Source organism: Tamandua tetradactyla, chromosome 9 (genome assembly GCF_023851605.1).
Source record: "Tamandua tetradactyla isolate mTamTet1 chromosome 9, mTamTet1.pri, whole genome shotgun sequence".
In the NCBI taxonomy this organism is placed as follows: Eukaryota; Metazoa; Chordata; class Mammalia; order Pilosa; family Myrmecophagidae; genus Tamandua; species Tamandua tetradactyla.
In genome coordinates, this window is record NC_135335.1 from 48,711,171 (window position 1) to 48,732,888 (window position 21,718).

At 61.1% G+C, this 21,718-nt stretch overlaps 2 protein-coding genes across 13 annotated transcripts in view; one reads left to right on the forward strand and one right to left on the reverse strand.

The window, feature by feature from the left end:
* TPPP (tubulin polymerization promoting protein) overlaps positions 1 to 14,007 on the forward strand; it is a 31,411-nt gene extending 17,404 nt beyond the window's left edge. For 2 of the 4 annotated variants that reach the window (XM_077116769.1, XM_077116770.1), the window contains exons 3-5: positions 7,314 to 7,467; positions 7,580 to 7,756; positions 8,026 to 10,693. In XM_077116769.1, coding sequence (XP_076972884.1) covers positions 7,314 to 7,467; positions 7,580 to 7,756; positions 8,026 to 8,094 — 400 coding nt within the window. In that variant the 3' untranslated portion in view covers positions 8,095 to 10,693. The other 2 variants (XR_013157861.1, XR_013157860.1) reach the window with 2 other exon arrangements.
* Positions 12,471 to 21,718, reverse strand: part of CEP72 (centrosomal protein 72) — an 85,355-nt gene continuing 76,107 nt past the window's right edge. For 3 of the 9 annotated variants that reach the window (XM_077116764.1, XM_077116765.1, XM_077116766.1), the window contains 7 exons: positions 19,900 to 20,153; positions 18,807 to 18,945; positions 17,899 to 18,092; positions 16,471 to 16,597; positions 14,678 to 14,789; positions 13,382 to 13,449; positions 12,473 to 13,196 (listed from right to left, as the gene is read on the reverse strand). In XM_077116764.1, the coding sequence (XP_076972879.1) occupies positions 12,883 to 13,196; positions 13,382 to 13,449; positions 14,678 to 14,789; positions 16,471 to 16,597; positions 17,899 to 18,092; positions 18,807 to 18,945; positions 19,900 to 20,153 (1,208 nt within the window). In that variant the 3' untranslated portion in view covers positions 12,473 to 12,882. Of the gene's footprint in view, positions 13,197 to 13,381; positions 13,450 to 14,677; positions 15,195 to 16,470; positions 16,598 to 17,898; positions 18,093 to 18,806; positions 18,946 to 19,899; positions 20,154 to 21,718 lie in introns of those variants that run through there. The other 6 variants (XM_077116767.1, XM_077116763.1, XM_077116760.1 and 3 more) reach the window with 6 other exon arrangements.

Consider the following 21,718-nt stretch of genomic DNA (forward strand, 5'->3'; position numbering starts at 1 on the left):
GCATGGCAAGGACTCAAGCCCCCACCCTCCGCGAAGGCCGCCTGGCCTGTGCGCGCATGTGTGTGCAAGTGTGTGGCCTGCATGTGATCCACATGCATGTGTGTGCAATGTGTGCACACGTGTGGTCCACATGCATGTGCGCGATTGTGTGGCCCACATGCATGTGTGTACTCACATGTGATCCGTGTGTGTGATCTGTGTGCATGTGTATGGCCCACATGCGTGTGTGATCTGCATACATGTGTGTGCGAGTGGGTGGTCCGAGTGCATGTGTGGGACATGCATGCACACATCTCTCCCCTGGGCCCCTCCCCGGCGCCTCCCACCTTACACAGCGCAAGCCCACCTGTTGAAGGGGTGCAGTCAGGTCCCATGTCCCAGCTGGACAGGCAGGCTCAGTGTGGCACTGACCCCCGCTTCCCCAGACCTTGGGGCCCTCAGCCTCGTCCGTGAGGCCCTGCCATGCAGGCGGCGCAGAGCAGGGTCCACAGGGGCTGGTAGGAAGGTGTCTGTGTTTCCCAGCCACGGTGCCAGCACGTGCCCCTTGCCACACCCTGGAGGGGTGACTTCCCTGAGATGGCCCCGAGGTGGAAGGGCAGCCATGTGCCTGGGCTACGGGCTGGGCACCTGCAGGACACCATGAAGGGCTAAAGTGACCCCAGAGAGTAATGGGAGCACAAGGCAGAGTCACCTCCCCCCACCAGGGTCACCTCCTTATGGTCATTTTCTTGTCCCCCTGACCCATGTCATCTGTGCTCCAGCCCCAGCCACACCTGGGGGTCCTGGCTGCAAGGCCCCTGCCCCGTGTCCCCCTCCCCAGAGCCCCTGCGCATCTGCCATGCATCAGCAATGGGTGCCACTCTTCTCCAGGCGAGGTGGGGTCTCTGGGGAGCCAAGGGGGGCTGTGCCTCTGGTGACCGCGAGTGCAGACATTAGCCGGCCTGTGCGTGGGGCAAGTGGGGGTTGGGCTTGGGCCAGTGGGAGGGCAGTGTCCTGTGAGTGCCATAGAGGGCTGCTGGAGCAGGGCCGGGACATCAGGTCTGTGTCACAGGGCAGCGAGGCCCTGCAGGTGCCTTCTCACCTGGCCACTGGCCCCACCCACCGGGGGCCCCTCCTGTCCAGGACTGACGTGGGATCACCCAGCCTGTTCCTGGCCCCCCAGTGTGTCTAGAACAAGGTGGGGCCCCCAGGGACAAGGGAGCCTGAGGCCCAGCCTGGGTGGCGGGAATATTAGAGGTGCTCCCCGGGGTCTCAGCAGCGCCCACCCAGGAGGTCCCACTACAGGGGCCACACATCTGGATGCAGGAGCGAGGCGTCCAGATGCACACACTTTGTCCCAGGGAAGGGAGAGGGCCTGGGCAGCCGTGACCCAGGTGGCTGTGACCCTGGGTGACCCCGGGTGGCTGTGATCCCAAGTAGCTATGACCTCAGGTGGCTGTGACCTCGGGTGTCCTTGGCCTCGGTGGCGGTGAGTGGGAGCTGCCTCTGGGGTGGGCTGGAGCACGGGGGCAGTGGCACAGCAGGGAGTGTCCTGCGGCCGGGGAGGGGACCCCGCCCTGCGGGGTGGGAGGTGGCAGGAAGCAGTGCTGGGGGCTAGAGAGCAACCGGGTTTGTTTCCAGGCGGTCGCCATGGCGGCAGGAGGGCCGGGCGCCGCCAGCCCCTGTTTGGGGCTCGTTGCCGTGGCAGCGGCTGTTTGTGTGCAGTTGCCGTGGGTTACGTTTAAACAGCTTCACGGGATGGGCCACGACCTCATGGGCAGCCACTGTGCATCCCATAAGTCCCGAGAGCCATGGGGGCTGCACGGTGGCCCACTGCCCCGTCATGCCCGGGGCCTCTGCACAGGGCTTGGTGGTTGACCTCTTGGGGCCCGGCTGTCCCCAAGCTGTCCTCTGACCCTGCAGTGACTGCACATCCCCTGGCAGCCTCCCCGGCCTGATCTCAGCTCCTTCTGGGGCAGGCACAGCATCCATCTGAGACCCCCAGGTCCGCCTCGCAGGTGAACGGGCAGGGGACAGGGCCCCCACCCCAGCCCTGCACCCTGGGCCCCGCCTGCCCCCACGCCCCTCAGTTCTAGCTGCCTGCAGAGCCTGACCCCTGCCGGGCAGGACACAGTGCACGAGCCCAGCAGCCCCCACCAGCAGCCCTGTGCCGCCAAGTCCTGCGAGTCCCACTTGTCCACAGCGTGCTTGCCCGTGCGCAGCCCAGCCCCCACCGCCCTCTGTAGCTGCAGCCCCCGGTACTCAGGCTCTCTGTCTGGGCCCCGTGGGTGCTGACAGCCACTGTGCTGCTGGCACCCTCCCAAACCTGTCCTTGGACAGGTCCATCCGCCCTTCAGAGGAGCCTGGCGGGAACACTAGCCTGAGGGGTTCCCAGCGTCCATGTGGGGCACTGGGCACCTGCGCCTGGGACTCTGCCTGGTGGGGCACATAGGAGCCACTGGGGTGATGGCTGGGCAGCTGGGGTGTCACCTACATGGTCGCAGGCTGGGGCCTTCCCTGTCACCGTCGAGCCTCAGTGGGTTGGGCCCACATTTGAGGGTCTCAGGAGCCCCCGCGCTGTCCCTGCTGCGGAGCATCCTGCCCTGCGGGAGCCTCCTGGGCCCCTCATCCCTCAGCACTCTGCTCGGAGAGGTGGGCCTCCCTGCACCCCCAGTCTCGGGTCTGCAGCACTGCAGAACTTGCCGTCCCGGGTTGGGGGAGGCAGCTGGGCCTCAGGCTGCCCAGCAGGAGCCAAACCAGGGGCCGGCCAGGCCAGCGAGACAGGGTGCCTTTGAGTGTAGGATCAACGGGCAGAAGATGGACCTGGCCCAGCCAGGTAGCCAGGTGCCCGCTGCCCTATGCCTGAAGGTGGCTTCAGGTGCGCGCAGGCCATTGTGGGCCCCTGTGCACTCTCACCGTCTCCACAAACACTCTGAAACCTGGCTCAGCGGGAGCCCCTCTGCTCTCGGGGAAGGGGACCTGCAGCCCCAGCTGGCGAGACCTTTACCTGCGGTGCTGCTGGGAGGGGCTGTGCCCCTTAGCCGGCTGCAGGCTTGTCCCCTTGGGCTGCCACTGGCCTCTGCATGCTGTCCTGTCCCCTTGGGCTGTCTGCTTCTTCTCTGGGGCATTTTCAGACCCTCTGCCTGGGGAACCTGGTGAGCTGCAGGGGGTAATGGGACCAAGGGCCTTTACTGGGTGGAGGGGGGTGTGGCCTTCCTGAGCCTCATCTCCTGGAATGGGGTTCTGGTGACCCCAGAAGCTGTGGCCCATCCTAACGCCCTAGCTGGTTGGGGTCTTCGTGGTTGACTAAGTCCTTGAGATGAGGCCACCCAGGTGGATGCTGAGTCCAGTGACAAGTGTCCATAGAGAAGAGGCCACAAGGATGGAGGCAGTCGGGGAGGGGCATGCCCCAGCCAGGGGCATGCAGGCCACCCAAGGAGCAGGGCACACAGTGGCCCAGACTGGGCCTCAGACTTCCAGTCCGGCCGTACGGACCAGGCCTGGCCGCTGGACCCCTCCTGGTGGGTGGAGATGCCTGTGGGGCTGCTGGGGCTGCAGGAGCGGGGGGAGTCTTGCCCCTCGGCTGGAGGCTTGTGGTAGGGAGAGGCTGAAGGGAGAATGTGGGGGAGGCTGGGGGAGGAGAGGTCCTCGTGCCACTAGGTTCCTGAGTGTGACTGGGAGCGGGCCAGGCCTGGGTGCACCAGGCAGGGGCCCAGAAGGTCTGCTCCCTGCAGGAATGGATGGGCCTGGCCCCCAGCCCCCCACTCATCTGCACACACCCGCACAGGGGACCTGACCTCACAGCCTGGCCCATCACTGGACCACGGCCACTCCGTAGCTGCCTTGCAGAGCCCGCTGACAGGTCTCCATGAGACCCCATGGGGCCGCGGGGCATGTGGGGAGGAGGCCCGCCTCTGTGTACAGCGACAAGTCTGTATCTGCTGGTCTCAGGCCTTTGGGGGGCTGCTCCAGGCCCCTGGGCTCCTGCTCTGCACCCCCAGCCTGCCACCTGCAAAGGCAGGAAGATGGGGCTCCCCGGGCTGCATCTGTGGGAGCCAGGGGGGACCCACCTCCCAGAGCCTAGCACTTCCAACAAGCAAGTGCCCTTGTCGAGCCCCCCAGCTCTCAGCCCAGGGGCAGGTTGGTGTGTCTGTGAGATTAAGGGTACCCCCGAGACCTGAAAGCTCAGTGTGTGGCTCTGTTTGCACCCCCCCCCCACACACACACACACACACACTGGACAGAGCACCCTGGCTGGGCACGGCTCCTGCTGGGCAGCCTGGTCGCCTCCCCCAACCCGGGGCGGCAAGTTCTGCAGCACTGTGGACCCGAGACTGGGGGATGCAAGGATGGCCTGGCCCTGCCACTCAGAGGGGCCGGGTGACCCGCCTGCATCCAGCTCGAGGACACAGGGTGACAGTGCCTCGTGCCGAGGACTCCCCAGCTCCGGCTGCAGAGAACAGGCCGCCCTGTGTTGGGGCAGCAGCAGATGCGCAGCCATTCTGGGGAACAGGCTGGCATTGTCATGGGTGCCACCAGGGGACCCCTCCCCGGGCTCCGTGAACACCCAGGGCGGGTAGGCCACAAAGCCTGGGGGCCCTCCGAGCCGCACCCCCCGCGTCTGCATGCGGCTCCCCGCGAGTGACTCAGGCTGGTGGTGCCTGGTGCCACCACGGAGCCAGAGCAGGGGCTGGCCAGGCCAGCAGGAGTGGCCCCCAGGGTGGGTGTCGCATGTCGACCAGGACAGGGTGCCTTTGAGTGCAGGACAAACAGGACGGAGAGGCCCTGCCAGCCAGGGGGCAGCTCCAGCCTCTGCCCCTCCATCCCCATGGGCAGGCCGCGGCCTTGCCTGGCCCCCTTAGCACAGCCCACCCCCAAGGGCCCTCGCCCAGCACATTGCAGGCTCCTTGCTGTGGTGCTGCTCACCAGCCCGCCATAGAAGGTTCCAGAATGTGCCAGCCAAAACTGGTCCTGGTCCCTGGATCTGAGTGGCCCCTCCCCCGCACGTGGATCCCCTGACCCACAAGCAGCCCCCACCTCCATGGTGCAAGTCCTGGGTGCGTCACCTCTGCCCCTCCCCCCAGGCCTGAGGAACGTGGTCTGGGGCCCCCGGCATGGACAGGCCTGGCACAGCACCCGCTCACCTGGGCAGACCTCTGGGTGGCACCTCGGTGTCGGTGGCAGTTAAGAGTAACCAGACCTGGCCGTCCTGAGAGCTTTGCGCCCCTGGGACCCACAACACTGGTCCACCTGGGTCCACCTGCCGAGGTGTCAGTGCAGACATTTTGCCAGGTTTTAACAATTGTGAGGCTCCGCGTCCTTGAGTTTCGAGAGCCGTTTGTTTTAGGTGCAGCTCCCTTATCGCTGGCATGCTTTCCGAATAATTCCTCCCAGTCTGCCTGTGTCTCTTTGTTCTCGTAAGAGCCTTTTGAACAGAATAGCTTTTCAAATTTTGATGAAATCCAGTTCATTTATAGTTTTTTCTCTTGTGCACTGTGCTTTGGTATGGCTTCTAAGAAATCTGCCTGAACTAAAGTCACAAAGACTTTCTCTAGGTGACCTTCTGAAGTTTTAGATTTACGATTCTGTGGCCCATTTTGACTAGCTTTTGTAAATGGAACAGATCAGTTCCTTTTTTGCTTTGTTTTGTGTTTGGACATGCCATCATCCCAGCCCTCCGTGGCCACCACAGGCCCTTCTGCTCGCCGGGTCGGCTAGGTCCAGTCACATGTGGCCCCTGATGTCCAGGGGCTGGGCCAGATGCTTGTGTCCCCTCAGGGTGCCCCGGGAAGTCCGGCTCTGAGACCGGAGGTCACACATGTGCTCTATCTAAAGCCAGATCGAACTTTTGTCTGAGGTCCAATTATTCGTAAAGGATGTGCTTCCTTCTAGATTTTTCCGAGACGGTTTGTACTTGCTGCAGTTGCCAACAGCGACCGCCTGTTGGGTGTAAACAGCTGTGGATGCAGATCGGGTCACGGCCAGTGGTGGGGGCTGCGCTGGGCCTCGGTCCTGTGACGGAAGCCACACCTGGGTGCGGGACAGGGGGTCTTCCAGCTGGCCATGGGTGGGGCTCCTGACATGGGTAGCAAGCCGGCCTCCAGCCCCTTTTCCCACCCCCCGTACATCTGTCTGCCCGTCCCTGGCCCTGCTGCCCTGTCTCAGGCTCCCAGGGCTGACGGTGTCGCGGGCCAGGACCCCCTCCCCCCACTCCCCCAGGCAGCAGTGCAGGACAGGGGGTCATGGCAGGAGGCCATGGCGCTGCCGCACCTTGGTCTGTGATCTCTGTCCATGGACCCTCCCCGGAGCCTGTGTCCTGATCCCTGTTTCTGGGCAGGAGTGGGGTCTCCTGGCAGGTGCACCCTTGTGGGCACATGGACAGACAGACGCTCAGTGGGCTCAGCGTCCACCTCAGATGTGACACCGCAGCCTGAAGTTGGCAGTGAGGGGCCTGGTGGCGGTCCCCTCCTGCGTACCCCAACCCCGGGAGCTGCCTGCCGACCTCCTACTTGTGGGGGACAGTGTGGCCCCAGATTATTCCGGGGCTCAGGAGTGGGCGCCCAGGGCAGGTCCTAGCCCCACTCCTTCCTGCCAGACCTAGGGTGCCCTGGGGCCAGGGGTACATTTCCCAGGGTGGCCGCCGCTGTACCTTGTGCTGCCCCGAGAGGTGGCACTGAGGTGGCATTGGGGTGACAGTTCCTTAGCCCTAGGCTGTGTCCACGTGGGGGTCCATGCTGCCCCCCAATCCCCTCCTGGATGCCTTATCCCCACCCAGAGGGCCTGGAGCTGAAGTTAGGGCCCCTGTCCACCCCCTTCTCATTTTCTCACCCTCCACCTCCATCATGTGCCTCACCCAGTGCCCCTGGGGGCATTGACCTGTCTCTGGGAAACCCCTGCTGCCAGGACCCCTGTCCTAGGCCCAGACTCACTAGTGGAAAGGACCTCTGCCAACCCTCCCCAGGAGCTCGCAGGGGTGGGAGAAACCTCCCCTCTCCCCGTTCCCGCTGGGCAGGGGTACTATGGTCAGCGGGCAGCAGAGCCAGGCCTCGGGGGGCCAGGCAACCCCTCAGCTGCCACCGCAAGGCCCTCGGGCCCTTCTCAGGTCCCCAGGGACTGGATCCCCATATCACTGTCAGGTCCCAGGGGGATGGGGTCCCCTTGTTATCAGGTCCCAGGGGTCGGGGCCTTCCAGTTATTGGGCCCCTGGTACTTGGCTCAGCCCTGCTTGAGGAGTCCCCGTCCCCCAGCCCACCCAGTGCTGCCCCATGACGAGGATCTTGGCGGGGCCCTGGCCACCATCTGGCCACCATCCTGAGTGCCCCTCTCACCCACAGGGGCAAGTCCTGCCGAACCATCACATTTGAGCAGTTTAAGGAGGCTCTGGAAGAGCTGGCGAGGAAGCGGTTCCGAGATAAGAGCAGGGAGGAGGCCGTGCGCGAGGTGCAGCGGCTGGTGGAGGGCAAGTCCCCGGTCATCGCGGGGGTGACGGTGAGTGCGGAGTGGCTGCTCACGGGGGGTGCTACCCACGGAGGAGGGCACAGGGTCCGGGTGGGCAGCCGGGGCGCTCACATCTCCCACCCCCTCCCTGCGTCCCCTGCAGAAGACGGTGTCCTCACCCACCGTGTCGCGGCTCACAGACACCAGCAGGTTCACGGGCTCCCACAAGGAGCGCTTTGACCCATCAGGCAGGGGCAAGGGCAAGGCCGGCCGCGTGGACCTGGTGGACGCGTCAGGCTACGTGCCGGGCTACAAGCACGCTGGCACCTACGACCAGAAGGTGCAGGGGGGCAAGTAGCACCCCTGGGGCCGGGCTGCCCGCACTAACGCCTCCGCCTCTGTTACATTCCGGCGCGTCCTCAGCAGCAGCAGAAAGGACACTGTGGCCCTTTCCCTGCCGCACCCCCCTCCCCTTCTCTGCGTGCGTGTTTGGGATCCGACTCGCTCACCCTTTAACAAGCCCCGTCCTGAGCCCTGAAGCAGGGGTGGCTGTGGCCTGGGCATCCCGAGGGCCGCGCGAAGCTAACTCACTAACCTGCGTCTGGACAGCGCGGGGCCAGGCCTGGTCTGCCTGTGCCGGATCCCCCCGGGGGACGCCTGTGGGAAAGCCCAGCATGAAGGCCGGCCCCTCAGGAAGCGCACCGCAGCACAGCCCGGGGTCAGGGCAGCAGAGGCCAGAACCCACCGGCTGCCCTTTCTGCCCAGCGCGGGCCCGAGCCGTCCGCGCACCCCTGCCCAGACTCCCTCCCCCTGCCCTCCTGTCCTCCCAGCCCTGCGGCTTCTCTAGATCCCTCTCGAGCCTCGTGTGAACATGGCCTTCCCCTTGCACCCAGGAGGGCAAGAAACCCACCTGAAGCCCGCGGGTGAGCCCCTGGCATGGTCAGCGGGAGGCCCGGGCCCTGCGGGGGCTGCACCCCCCGGCCCTGGGTCCATCCTCTGCCCAGGAGCACCACGGCCCACACAGGTCGCACCAGGGACAGCACCTTCTGCGCTTTGAGGTCAAGGAAGAGAGGCTGGCTGGCCGAGGATGGATGCAGCCAAGCAGCTGGTACAGCGGGTGGCCAGGAGGTCCTGGAGTTGGCCCCGGGAGCCCACGGAGTCTCAGGGATGTGTGTCCTGGTTTTCAGGACAGATTGCCGTTTCCTCCCGGAGAAGCCGCTGTCAGGCCTGGCCCCTGTCCCATCCTTCTTGCAGCCCCAGGGACACCTGTCTGAGGAGCCAGGGTGGAGGGCGGGCTGGGCTCTGGTCCCTCCCAGGAGGCCACGCCCCAGGGCCCTGAGCCTGTTCTAAAGCTCCGGGGCTTCGCGGGGCTCGACACAGACAATAGGCCCCGGGTTCTGAGTCCCCTTAGGACACAGCCTCCCTTCTTCTCAGCCTCCCTTCTTCCTGCCAGGGCCAAGGCAGCCCAGGTCCCCCCCAGCCCCCGCCCCTCCCAGACCCCAGACCCCAGACCCCACCGAGAGCCACAGGCTGCTGGGCACCTTCCCAACCATGAGCCGACCACCCGGGGGAGGGGAAAGCCCTTGTTTTCAAACTGCCAGCGGCAGTCCCGTCAGTGGTCACTGGCCAGGGCTTCCAGGAAATGCTGTCCCCCTCCCTGACCCCACTGTGTGGCTGGGGCAGCTGTCTGGCCCCTGCTGTCAGGCGGCGCCATGGGGACTGACATGGAATTCAGTGGGAGCAGGGGGGCAGCTTGGTGCTCTGCTTGTGGGCTGAGGCCCTCGGGGTCCACAGGAGCCACCAGGGAAGATGCCACGGCCTAGCCGGGAGGAGTGGAGAGAAGGGGGCAGTGGGGAGGCCCAGCTCAGGCAACCTGTGGCAGGGTCACCCCTCGGCCTCCACATGCTGACCATGGAGGCCACAGTGGCCTCCAGACACTGCCCAGCGATGTGCCCCTGGGACCTAACACCCCAGGGTCTGAGTGGACAAGACGTCATCACTCAGTGAGGGATCCTGGGTGCTGGGCACTGGCCAGACAGCTCAGCTTTTGGGCTAGCCCTGCCCCCAGGACCTCTCATGAGCTTGTCCCTGGCCTGCAGAGCAGAAGCCATCGCGTCTCAGGCAAACAGGTGTGAGCTGCTGGGATAAGAAACGTTCATTTCTAATGAGAATTTAAACACAGGCTTCTGGGGACCACAACAAAGCACCTTCTTTTGGAACCTCAAAAATGAAAACCTATAGCCCTTCCCTGTCCTTAGCCAAGGGTCTGGGCTAGCCCTGCCCAGGGGCCAGTCATGCACCCCATGCCCTGGCCGACACCCAGCCCCACAGCCCAGTGCGCCCACACCAGGTCCCTGCAGACCCCCTGCCCGCGCCAGTCCCAAGGCTCCTGCCCGAGGCCTCAGGGGCCAAGTCGCGGCTGGGAAGACACCCCTCTCCCTGTGAGCCAAGCTGCCACCAGGAAAGGGAGGTAAAATCGGAATTGTGGCAGCCTCGGTGGCCACCAGGGTCAGCTTCCAGCGGCCTTAAGGACAGGCCATCAGCTCAGCCACCCCTCCCTGCCCACAGCACGCGTGGCTGCCCCGTTTCTCAGTCTCACAGGCAGGGCCTGTCCTGTGGCGTGTGTGTCTCCAGTGCCCACGAGCTTCGACTAACCAAGGTTAAATACACAACAACGTCCATCTGTGGGGGGATCTGCCCAGCACAGGTGCCCGCCAGGTGAGGTCAGCGCATGAGGCAGCTCCAGGGAGGGCAGCAGGGGTCTCCAAGTTCCGGGGTCACAGAACACCTGTTCAGTGCTGCTGAGGCCATGGGATAGGCAGCTGGGCAGCATCAGCTTTACCAAAATCCAAAGTCAGGTTGGGTGAGTTTAAAATGTGACAGGAAAAGATATATATTTATACTGGATTATTTTTACACCTTTTAATACCCTCAGTTTTAAATTTTAGGGCAGATGAAAATTACAGCAAATGCTAATAGATCAGGAAAGGAGCACGGTGGGGTTCCACGAGGCGGCCCAGGCAAGAAGGAAGTTGGGGGGATACAGGTGGAGAAGCCGAGCCCGGACACCCTCCCCCTCCCCCACGGGGGACAAGGACAACTGGGCACAGTCCCCACCTCCCGCTCAGCCGCACTGTGACCCCCACCTGCGTGTGGGACGTCTTCAGAAACACTGGACAGGGCTGGCCACTGCCCCACCACTGGGCCCCGGGTGTGCAGGGTGGGGGTGGGGGGGCGCTACTCGCCCATGCTGCGCTTTCTCAGGGAGGGGCGGTTTGTCCGCAGGACCTGCTTGGCTGTTGTGCTGCCTGGGAAGCGCTCCGGGACAGGTGCACCAAGGGCGCCTCTGCTGCGGCCCCGACCCCCCCCCCCCGCCCCAGGCGCAGGCTCCCTCAGTGAAGCGGCGCCTGCTTTGCTCCCTCGTGTGTTTGCTCTTGTGAACGTGTGTCAAACTGGTAAAGTGAAAAGTAAAGGTGTTAAAACGTGGCATCCTCTCATCCTTTAGCAGGAATGGGGTGGAGAGGGGCCACAGGGTGCACAAGCCAAAGTCGGAGCCACCTGTTCAGGAGTCAGGACCTCTGTGGCCACTCCAACCAGGGCTGGGCTCCAGGGGAGGCACCCAGTTCACACGGTGAGCCCGCAGCCGCCCTGGGAGTGGGACTGCGTATGCGAAGGGTGGGCACCTAATAGTCCCAGCACAGAAGACTCCCACTGACAGCCTCCAAACATGGGGAACAGGCATCCTTGGAAACCAGAAGCAGTGGGCATTGAGGGGTTCTAAATCAGGAGGGCAGGTGGCTATGGCAGAAGGTCTGAGGATTGCTGTGGGTGAGGGGGACACATAGGGATGGACAGAGGCTCTGCAGGGAGGACAGTGGGGTAGGAGGTCACACGAGAATGGATGGAGACTCTGTAGGAGAACAGTGGACGAGAGGGATGTGCAGGGAGGACAGAGACTGTAGGGGAGACAGTGGGCGACAGGGGCATGCAGAGACAGAGACTAGGGGGATATGGGCGACGGGGGCGTGCAGAGACAGAGTTGGGCTACATTAAAACTGCAATATATAACACATAACATGCTATCCAGACTAAAAGTGATTCCTGCAAAGAAGTAAGACACAGTGTCCAACAGAGAAACAGGACAGACCTGGGTGGGCCTTTGCTAGTAGGCGCCCCAGGGCCCAGCACACCACAAAAGGACATGTAGCTCCTGCAGCTGCCCAGAGGTGAAGCCACAAACCCTGGGAGAGAAGCACTGAGCCCAGGGACCCCAGAAACCCCACAGGCCAGTGAGCGTGTGAGCTGAGACAGCCTCTTGGGAAAACCATGTGGACTGTTCCAGGAGAGCTGCTGGGAATACAGTGAAGGAGTTAAAAGGCCACAGGAAGCTAACAAGAAATAAAACCTAATAAACAAGAAACGAATGGAACCCTAGACCTAAAAAGATGTAGTTTCTGAAATTAAGACTCCATTGAGCATGCAGAAGAAAGGCCAAGTGAACTCTGCGGGTTGGGCACCAGAAGCAGCTGGACGGAGGGGAGGAGGAGATACAGGCAGAAAAGACATTTGAAGAAATGGTGGCGGAAACCATGAAGAATTGGGTTCAAAATATGATGAAAATAGACACTCACAGATCCAAGAAACTTGCTGAAAACCCAAGCAAGAGAAATACAAACAGCGTGTAGTCATTTCCTAACAGCTTAAAAGAGATAAAAATCTTACCTTGAACGAGACCATGATTTGGTGATGGAACACCGCTCCCAACCCCTACCCCACAAATAAATGCCCTTGTCTGGCACATTCCTCTGACAGGCTACAAAATCAGAGGCTGCTGGCCACACCCAGGACCCCCTTCCACGGGGGCCCCCATCCCCTCCCCAAAGTCCCCAACGTTGGAGCCCTAACGCATAGCTAGTGTGGCACGTTTCCTTCCAAAGCCTATTCATTTTTTCCTAAATCATTTTAACATTGTCAAAAAAAAATTACCTTGTCTACCACTGAGAGCAAGTATTAAATATATTATAACTCAAGATAGGAGGTTCCCAAACTAAGCATCTAGTAGTTTTATATCCTATTATGACATAATTTCCAGAAATGTACTACAAGCAAAAAAGAAAGGCAGAAGTTGCATAGATATTTTTACTGTGACATGTTAATATCACAAAACAGAATTTTCAAATGTTCCTTCATTAATAAGTGTTACTTTGATTTAGTCTTGGGACTTACTTGCACCTGCTCCCTAGCAAGGCATGTGGCTTACTTTACAAAAGCATTCGAGAAACTCAGTTATAATTTATAGAGATCCTTATATTCACTTTACAGAACTTACAGTACCTTAAATAAGAAGTGCTGGTTACACCAAAAAGTTACTTTCTTTAATCATCCCACTGGGCTCTGTTTTACATCAGGAGAAAAACATGCATTCACTGCATCTCAGGACTTTAGATGAAAAATTAATGGTCTGTCTCAAAACATGATTCCCCCTTTATTTGGCGGCGCTCTAGGATGCCAAGCCCCGCCCCGAGTACGTGCTGCACTTGTCAGGCAGTCAGGAACAGGAGGGCCCACTCCCAGCGACATGCCCCGTGGCCGAGTGGAGCTCCACTGGGCAGCTGGGGAGCCCAGCGCGAGCCCCAGGGTGGAGGCTGCCAGATGGGAACAGGGCCAGGGTCTTCTTGAGCTCCTTGTAGCTCCAGTGCAGCTGCTGCACCTCCGCCTGGTGCTGCGCCCGTGCCTGGCCCAGCTCTTGCAGCAGGTGCTCATTGGTGTTGACCAGGGAGCTGGGGGGAAAGCAGGAAGCAGGGCTCACCCTTGTGTGCTCTCAGGCCCCACCCACGGCCCCTGCACATACCTCTCCCCCATTCCAGGGGGCACGGGGCTGTCGGACCCGCCCCCGCCATGCGCCCTGCAGCACGGCCCACTGCATGCACCCTCCCCCATTCCAGGGGGGACGGGGCTGTCTGACCTGCCCCCATCGTGCACCCTGCAGGCGAGGGACAAATGGCTTCCTCGATATCCTCGCTGCACAAGGACCTCAGAGAAAACAATCAGAATTTCTACAGCTACCTAAAAGTATTCCATCTCTAGAGAAGACCTGAAGACTGAGCTGTTCCTACTTCACAAATATAAAAGACCCTCTTAATAATTCTGACATGTAATAGCATAACAGAGAAGTCCTGGCTTTTCAATTTCATTAATACTTTTATAAATTAAAAAAAGGACTTTTGGAAAGAAAGCACCTAGCCCCCTTTGTTCTCTCCACATGGTGTCAAAGCCCGAGCTATGGACAGATGCAGTCCACTCTGCCCTCCGCTGTAGGCTCCACCAAATGGCCACTCCACCCAGAAGCCCACACACAGGCAACTGCCCTGGCTGCTCAGAGCCAGGAAGCAGCAGCCACCAGGGCACAGGGCAGGCGGCGCACATCCTGGGATAGAGGCCTGATCATCCCCCTCAAAGCCCCATGTCCAGAGACCCAAGCCACCTACCCACTCTGCATCTGGAAGCCTGAGCGCCCCCCAGCCCATGTCCAGAGGCCTGAGTCCACCCCCCTAATCTGGAAGCCTGAGCCCCCCCACAGCCCCATGTCCAGAGGCCCAAGTCTACCCCACCCACCCACCCCACGTCCAGAGGCCCAAGCAACACAGCCTCAAAGCCCCATGTCCTGAGTCTTGAGCCCCCGGCAGGTCCAGGCACGTGCAAGCCTCACACTCCGCACAGCCGAGGCTCCCCCAGCAGAGCGCAGCTTCCTTTGTGGGGCTGCCACCCTGTGCTCTCGGCTGGTCTCAGAACCTCCTCCCCCTCTGTAACTCCCACCTGAGATGGGCCCACTTGGGCCCCAGACCCAGAGGGAAGGGAACAATCTCAGCCCCACAAGGGGGAGAGTGTGAGGGGGCCAAGGGGGGATATGGGCAAGTAGAGACAGGATGTACCCCACCTGCCTAGCCCTTTCCAGCCCAGTTCTAGGGCAGCTGAGCCTGTTTTGACCGCCCCCTGCCTCTGCAGCCCCTGCTGCCCATCACTGGGCCCTTCTCACCACCCCGACCACCGGGATCAGCTGGGATCCCCAGGGAAGACCCCACAAGGATGGCACAGGGGGCACACAGGCAGAGGCCCGCCTTCCAGACCCCTTGCTCCATGCGCCCTGCTTTCCTGAGCAGCCTTGGTCACATCCCTCAGGGTGGTTGTGGCTGCTGGGGTGGGGTGCACTTCACACCCCTGGGTCCTGGAGACCCCCCGTCCCCCCCCCCCGCTGGGGCACCTGTGGCTTTCCTGCAGCATCCGGATCAGCTCCTGGATCTTGTTGTAATGCTCCAGGTGTTGCTTCAGCTCCGCCAGCTCCCCTGACAGCTGTTCCACACTGGCCTGAAGGCCTGGGGAGGGAAGGGCATCTCTGTTCTAACCGCCCCCACTCCCACAGAAACTCAAAGCAGCTCCAGAGTTTAAACCAGATCTGGGTTTGGAGGAGAAGAATATATTCTGAAAGGGTGTCAGATCTGATACAGATGCAAAAGTGTGGGTGAGGCTGAGCTCCAGGCCGTGTGCCTGCTCCAGGCAAGGACGCGGGGTCTCCCTCGGGGGCCCTGGAAAAGCCACATGCCTGTCCGGGGCAGGGCGAGAGGCTGGGAGCTCTCCTGTCTCTGCTGGATCTGCCTGGGGTTGGAGCAGGGGGAGGTAGGATCGGGGGCCGTGTCCAATGGCCACACAGCTGCTGCACCTAGCCCCTCCTTCAGCAGCACAGGCATGGGTCCAGCCCTGGTCTCGGCACCTGCTCATGCCTGTCAGCGTGAAACGCAAGGAGGGAAGAAGGTGTCATTTATGGGCTTCCCGAAGCCAACCCCAGGATGCAGATAAAGCCAAGCAGCGACAAGGTGGTCCTGGGGTCTGACTGTGTTGACAATGACCACCCTGACAGAGGCCCAAAGCAACGGACAGTGCCTATGAACACTTGATGAGATGCCATGAGACCCACCCTCTAGCCTCATTCACAGGAAGGGGACAGCACAGTTTCAGGCTCCCCAGGGACTAAATTAGATGAATTAGGTGGCAACCCCAAACCCCCAAACGTGGTCTGAGACAAGCCCGATACCACAGGAGGGATGGTGTCAAGCAGGGAGCGGGGCCCCAGGGCCCCATGCTGTCCAAATGGGCTGGACACCTGGGGTCCCTCAGCGCAGGCCCACTCAGGTTCAAGCAGGACAGGACCCCGAGAAGTGGAGGCAGGCGCAGGGCTGGAAATCTCCCAAAGGAGGCTGCTGCCTCTGAACTGGGGGCAGAAGGCAGCCTGGCCCGCCTCTTGCCAGAAGCTCAGGAGGAGGTAGCTGGTATAAAGTAAGTGACCCGAGTCCCCAGGTCAAAACAAGGAGAAAGAGGCACCAGCATCCACCAAAAGGCCCAGACCCCAACCAACTGCTGCAAAAAGAGCTAAAGACAGGAAAGAGATAAGACAAGAAACAAAACCAACATAAATCAGAATCAGAAAGACTGGAGGGAGATGATTCAGAAAAGGGTGAAAAATAAAGGAAAAGATTCACATGCAAATGGCAGCCACGCCAGAAGAAAGCTGAGAGCAAGCAGACCAGGGGATGAGAGAGAAGAAACTAAATGGAAAGGAAAGAAGTCGACGCAGAACTCCTACAACTCAACAAAGACGGGGCAGATGCCCTACCTGGCCCATCCCTGAAGGACAGGGCCTCAGAGCAGCGGGAGCGTGGCCAGGCCACAAGACCCCTTGTTCAATATCCGGATGCTGGGGACAAGTTTGTAAAAACAGAAGCAGAGCAAGTGTGAGTGGGGGTGCTCCCAGGGCAAGGAGAGAGGGGCCCCTCAGAACAGGCCACCCCCATCAAGTTCTGCCAGGACGGGGTTCTAGGAAAGCTTGAGGACGGTAAGCCAGGATCCCAGGCCCACCAGGGTTGCTGGCTCCCACTGCGCACCCCGGCACCCCCAAGCAGCCCACACTTCACCCACGGGGCCTGCTGCCCGGGCTGCATCCCCCGGTACCCCCACATGTCCTGCTGCCCCAACTGGCGCTGTGGTCTGGCCGGCACTCACCACTGAGCTGCAGGCTCAGCGTGGCCAACGTGTCTGCCTTCTCCACTTCTTTCTTCATGCTGAACAGAAGAGATTTTAAGCTACTATTCTCCTCCAGGGATCTGTCTAACCGCTTCTTCGAGTCATCCTAATGACACAGAAAGAGACCTGTATCAGACAGAAAATGCAGAAAGACGCAGAGATGGACAGCACGTCTGACAAGTACGACACCGCTGCTGCCCTTCCAGACCCGGTGCAGCCACCTTCGGGCAGGGGGTGGGGACGTGGGCATGTGCAAGCACAGCCTTGGGACCAGCAGGAGGCCACCCCATTTGCACCCACCAGGGGCAGAGCGCCACTTCCAGGAAGCCCTCCCATGAGAAAATGCTTCTGTACTTGCTGCTGGCTCCAGGGGCCCTCGTGGGGAATCTCACCAGGGCCAGGGGCTTCAGGGTCTCTGAGGACACAAGAATAAGCATCTCCATGCTGAAGGAGGGGACAGGCATGCTGCCCCGAGGATGCTGTGGGGAGTCTGGGGTCTGCATGCCCCTCATATTGGGGGCGAGAGCTGCTCCGGACCTCGGCCTCCCCTTGGGTGCCCCCGGGCTCCCTGATGCAGGCTCCCCACGTCCTCAGCCTTGGCCTCCCCTCTCTGCACCACCCTTTCCTCCTAGCACTCCTGCTTCCTTCGTGCCCAACAGAAGCCCTGGAATGCTGCCAGTGTCCTGAAGAGATGGGGCATGGGACCTGCAGGGCGGGTCTGGGGTGTGATTGGAATAGGGGCTCTGGCCCCCCCTGCCCCTCAGAATGCCTCGATTGCGATGAGGAAGCCAGGCCGCGTGCCAGGACTGCCGACCTGCACTGCAGCTGCTCGGGGTCATCTGCCACTTTCCACTCTTCTGAGATGAACTCCAGGATGTCTCAGGGGGCAGCGTCTCAAGCAGTGCAGCCTCCATCCATCAGGTCCCTGTGTGCACCTGGCTCACCTCCGGTGGCCGTCCCCCTCCCACCTGACGTGGAGGGGAGACCCCTGCCCAGGGAAACTCATAAAGCCAGGGCTCCACCCAACCACCAATCCCAGGCGAGACCCAGGCGGCCCAGTGCAGGGCTGCCACCTTGGGGTGATCTGGTGTGAGCCCCAGAAAGCCGACAAGGGGGTTAGGTCCCTCGCGTAGTGAGCTCCATGAGGCCTAGGGTTGCCAGGTCTAGCCACTGCTCTGGCCTCTTGGCACCACCTGCTGGTAGGGCTCCCCCAGGCGAAAGGTCATGCAGGTCATCAAATGGGGCCAGCTTCCCCTCCAGGTTGCTGACCTCTCACCCCTGCATGGGGCCTTAGGGCACCACCAAGTCAGCATGACCCTGGGGACAGCTACCGGAACACATGCCCCATGGGGGACAGCAAGTCACAGGCCGTTTGTGCCTGAAAGACAAGGAGGAAACAGCACTCACCAGCTCCTTGTGTGACATGCTGAGCTGCGCCATCAGCTCGCTGACCTTCGTGTGGTGCTGCTGCTGCTGGCCCGCAAGGTGATTTTGCAGAGATTTATTTTCGAGGGCCAGGTGACTAATTTCCTCATGCACAACTGAGCTGTCCTGAGTAGCTGTAAATGCTTGAGCTGATGACAAAATATGTCTTGCCTGGGCTAGGAATAAAAATGAAACACCACTGTCGCGTTCACACAAACAGCACTTCCAGGGCAGCCTGGATGACACAGGCTGTTCCTCGACCCTGGCGACCGCTGCACTGGCAAGGTGCGCTGGACACCACATCCCGAGATCACCAGCCCAGGACTGCGGCAGGGGTGACGAGCAGAAGTGGCTTTTATTCTAGCAGAGGTCATCCTCCAAAGAGGGCTGCACAGAGGGACCGGTTTTCCGAGTCCCACAGAAGTGAGCTGGGCACGAGCACTCCTGGGCCGGGGAGTGTGCACAGCGCCCAGCACCTGTGTCCACCCACATGCAGAGCAGCGGACTGTACAGTGCAGAGGGCCTCCTGCTGTTCCTTTCGGACTCGGAACTCTAGAGAGGCCGCGCACCTGGGAGGCAGCCCCCAAAGCACCTCAAGCCAGGGTGAAGGTGACCTGGGCAGGGCCTGCCCTGCAACCAGGAAGAGCAGACCTGAGCCGTCTGGAGGAAGCCCCTTCCAAGGCTCGTGGCCTTGGACCCAGAGTTCCACACACTGAGGACTCTGCATGCCGTCGAGGCGCCCCGATCTGAAAGCCTCTCCTCGCCTGGACAGGCTGTTCTCTGCGTTCAAACAGCTCACGGGAGAGCAGCCTGCCTGGCCCCAGCCCACTCGCTCCCTGCCCCTCCGCCTGGGGGCTGTGCTGAAGCTGCTTCCCACACACCCGACTCACCCAGGAAGGCCTCGTTGCCAAGCAGAGCCCTGCAGCCACACCCGTGCCTGCTCACCAGGTCCAGGAAGGCCTCCAGGAATGTCTCGTCCAGCATGGCCTTGGTCCTGGCCAAGGCCGCAGTGTGCAGCTTGGGGGACGGCTGTATGGGAAACAAATCACAAGACAGCTTTTGCTCCAGGAACACATCACACTGACATCAAGTGCCACAGAAACTCATGCCCCACACCTGCCAAAGGCCACTCCTGAACTGGCCCTGGTCAGTCACGCGGCTCGGGCTCCAAGGTCCCCCATCTGTGGGACGCGAGCAGGAAGGGCAGCATGAGCGCATGCTCCCAATACACAGCCGCAGAGGGGCCCCCGCGAGGCTGGAAACCCATCCAGTGGGCAGGATGAGGTGCTGTCCAGACACCAGGGCGCAGCAGCCCCCACAGTGGAACCTGGGCAGCCCAGCACATTCCCCCTGCGAATTAATTCACCAATTTGATAACTACTGAGAGGGGGCTCTGTGCTCTGGCCCGCTTCCAAGTATCCAGGGAACACTTCCTCTGTGGTGGTTGTTTGGGGGTGAGGTGGGGAGGAGGCCCAGGGGCACCCCATACACCTCTCTCTCAGTCCCAGGGCCTGTGTCCTGGGAGCCCAGGCCCGGTGAGGGCCGCCTGCCTCTGCACCCATCTGCGGGCACCGAGCAGCCCCTCCGGGAGGTGGGACCCACCGAGTGGGCACACTGACATGCTGGCGACCCATCCAGGGGCGAGGGGTCTGGCCTCCAGGGGGCTGTCAAGGCCGAGAATCAGTCCCCACAGCACCCCAGAACCTCAAGTGGGGCCTTTGCAGACCACAGTGGAGGGAGGGAAACTGACCCACTGTGATGTGAGTCCTATAGGCTGAGGAGAGTGGACACACACGGACGCTGTGATAGGGCCTCCTGAGCTGGGCGAGGTCTACTTTGTGGCCTTGGCCCAGGAGACTCACCCACCACTGGAGTCAGGGTCACTGCCAGGGGCCCTGCCCAGCCCCGTCCATCAGGCCCATCTACTCAGGCCTGTCTCCGGGCCCAGAGGTGACAGGGGCCAGGACACCAGCCTCTGCTCACCTCCCTGTGCCCCTGCTCCTCAGCCTCAGCCACTGCCTGGGAGAAGGCCACCTCGCTCCTGCTGTCCAAGCTGTCCTGCCTGCTGAGGCTGTCCGTGGCACTCGGGGGCCCATCGGTCCTCCCCAGGCAGCTCTGGCATGCCTGGTCCAGAGGCACCTGGATCTTCCTGCCAGGGACCCGCTGCTTCCGGTATTTCTCTGGCGCCCTCTGCATTGGCCGGATGGACTTCTGAGAATTGAGCATGTCCGCTGCACCTGGGGGCCCAGCAGGAGAGAATGGCCCTCCTAGCCCCAACTTCCTGGGGCCCAGAGACCAGTACTGTGATCCTTAAACAGGTGTTTCCATGTGTGTACACAACTGCGTGTGCATGTCTGAGTGTGTGTGCACGTGTGTCCCTGCAGGTGTGCACAACCGTGTGTGCACATTTGAGTGTGTGTACACGCACGTGCACACCTGCTTGTGTGTATGCCTGAATATGTGCACAACTGTGTCCATGTCTGAGTGTATGCATCTGTTTGCACATGTGTGCATGTCTGCTTGTGTATGCCTGAATGTGTGTGCACAACCGTGTGCGTGTTGAGTGTGTGTGCACATGTGTGCACACGTGCACAATCCAGAGAAGTGGCAAGTCAGAAGTAATGCTAAGTCTAGCAGATGGATGACCACTCGCCACATATTTTCTCGTCAAGATTATGAAAAACCCAGAAGAGCCCAGTGGACACTGGAGGCTGCGAGGGGTTTCGGGAGCTCCTGTGGCCACACGTTGGTCAGGGCTTGCCTCCTCCAGGTTGCAGCAGCCCCAGTGGCTGGGCGTCCACAGCCCCAGGGCCTGAGCAGACAACCAAGGTTTAAGCGTGCTCTTGACACCAAATGGTACCAAGTTCAAGCCTCATGTGGGAGACAGAAAAATCCAGTTGACCTCTATCATGAAGCATGTATGTTCTCATTTAAAATGTATGTCAAAAAACAACACTCAAATTCCCCTTCCTCTTGGAATGCACAGGGCAGGGACTCTCCAAAGGAGCAATTCTCTAAAGGGAATGAGCTGGCTCCCTGGCCCCCACTGGGTGGCCACCCCTAAGCACCGCAGAGAACAGGCCCATGACCACAGGCACCACTCCGGGGCCCACCCATCTCAGGCACGGCCACCCCCGCCAGTTCCAGCCTGCACCTAGGCCTCTCCTCCTGGGTGTCCCCACAGCGCTGCAGACTCCTCACAACAGAACCAGATTCAGGCCCCTGTCCCTGCCCCTCCAGTCCCACTGGTGACCTGGCAGACGGCACCAGTGCCTTCTGGGCACCCCTTCGGGTTCACCAGCCCACCTAGCTCTTGGCTCTGAGTCCATAACCGAGTCCTCTCCATGCTACCTCCAGAGTCTCTGCCCAACTCTAGTACAGACATCCCCTCCAGCTCTTCCTCCTTCTCCATTTCTCTCCAGCTCTTCCTCCCCCGCCTCCATCCTCTTCTAGCTCTTCCTCCTTCTCCATTTCTCTCCAGCTCTACCTCCTCCCCCCTCCATCCCCCTCCAGCTCTTCCTCCTCCCCCACCATCCCCCTCCAGCTCTTCCTCCTTCTCCATTTCTCTCCAGCTCTTCCTCCTCCCCCTCCATCCTCTTCTAGCTCTTCCTCCTTCTCTATTTCTCTCCAGCTCTTCTTCTTCCCCCTCCATCCCCCTCCAGCTCTTCCTCCTTCTCCATTTCTCTCCAGCTCTTCCTCCTCCCCCTCCATCTTCTTCTAGCTCTTCCTCCTCCCCTCCCCCTCCAGCTCTTCCTCCCCCTCCATCCTCCTCTAGCTCTTCCTCCTCCCCCTCCATCCTCTA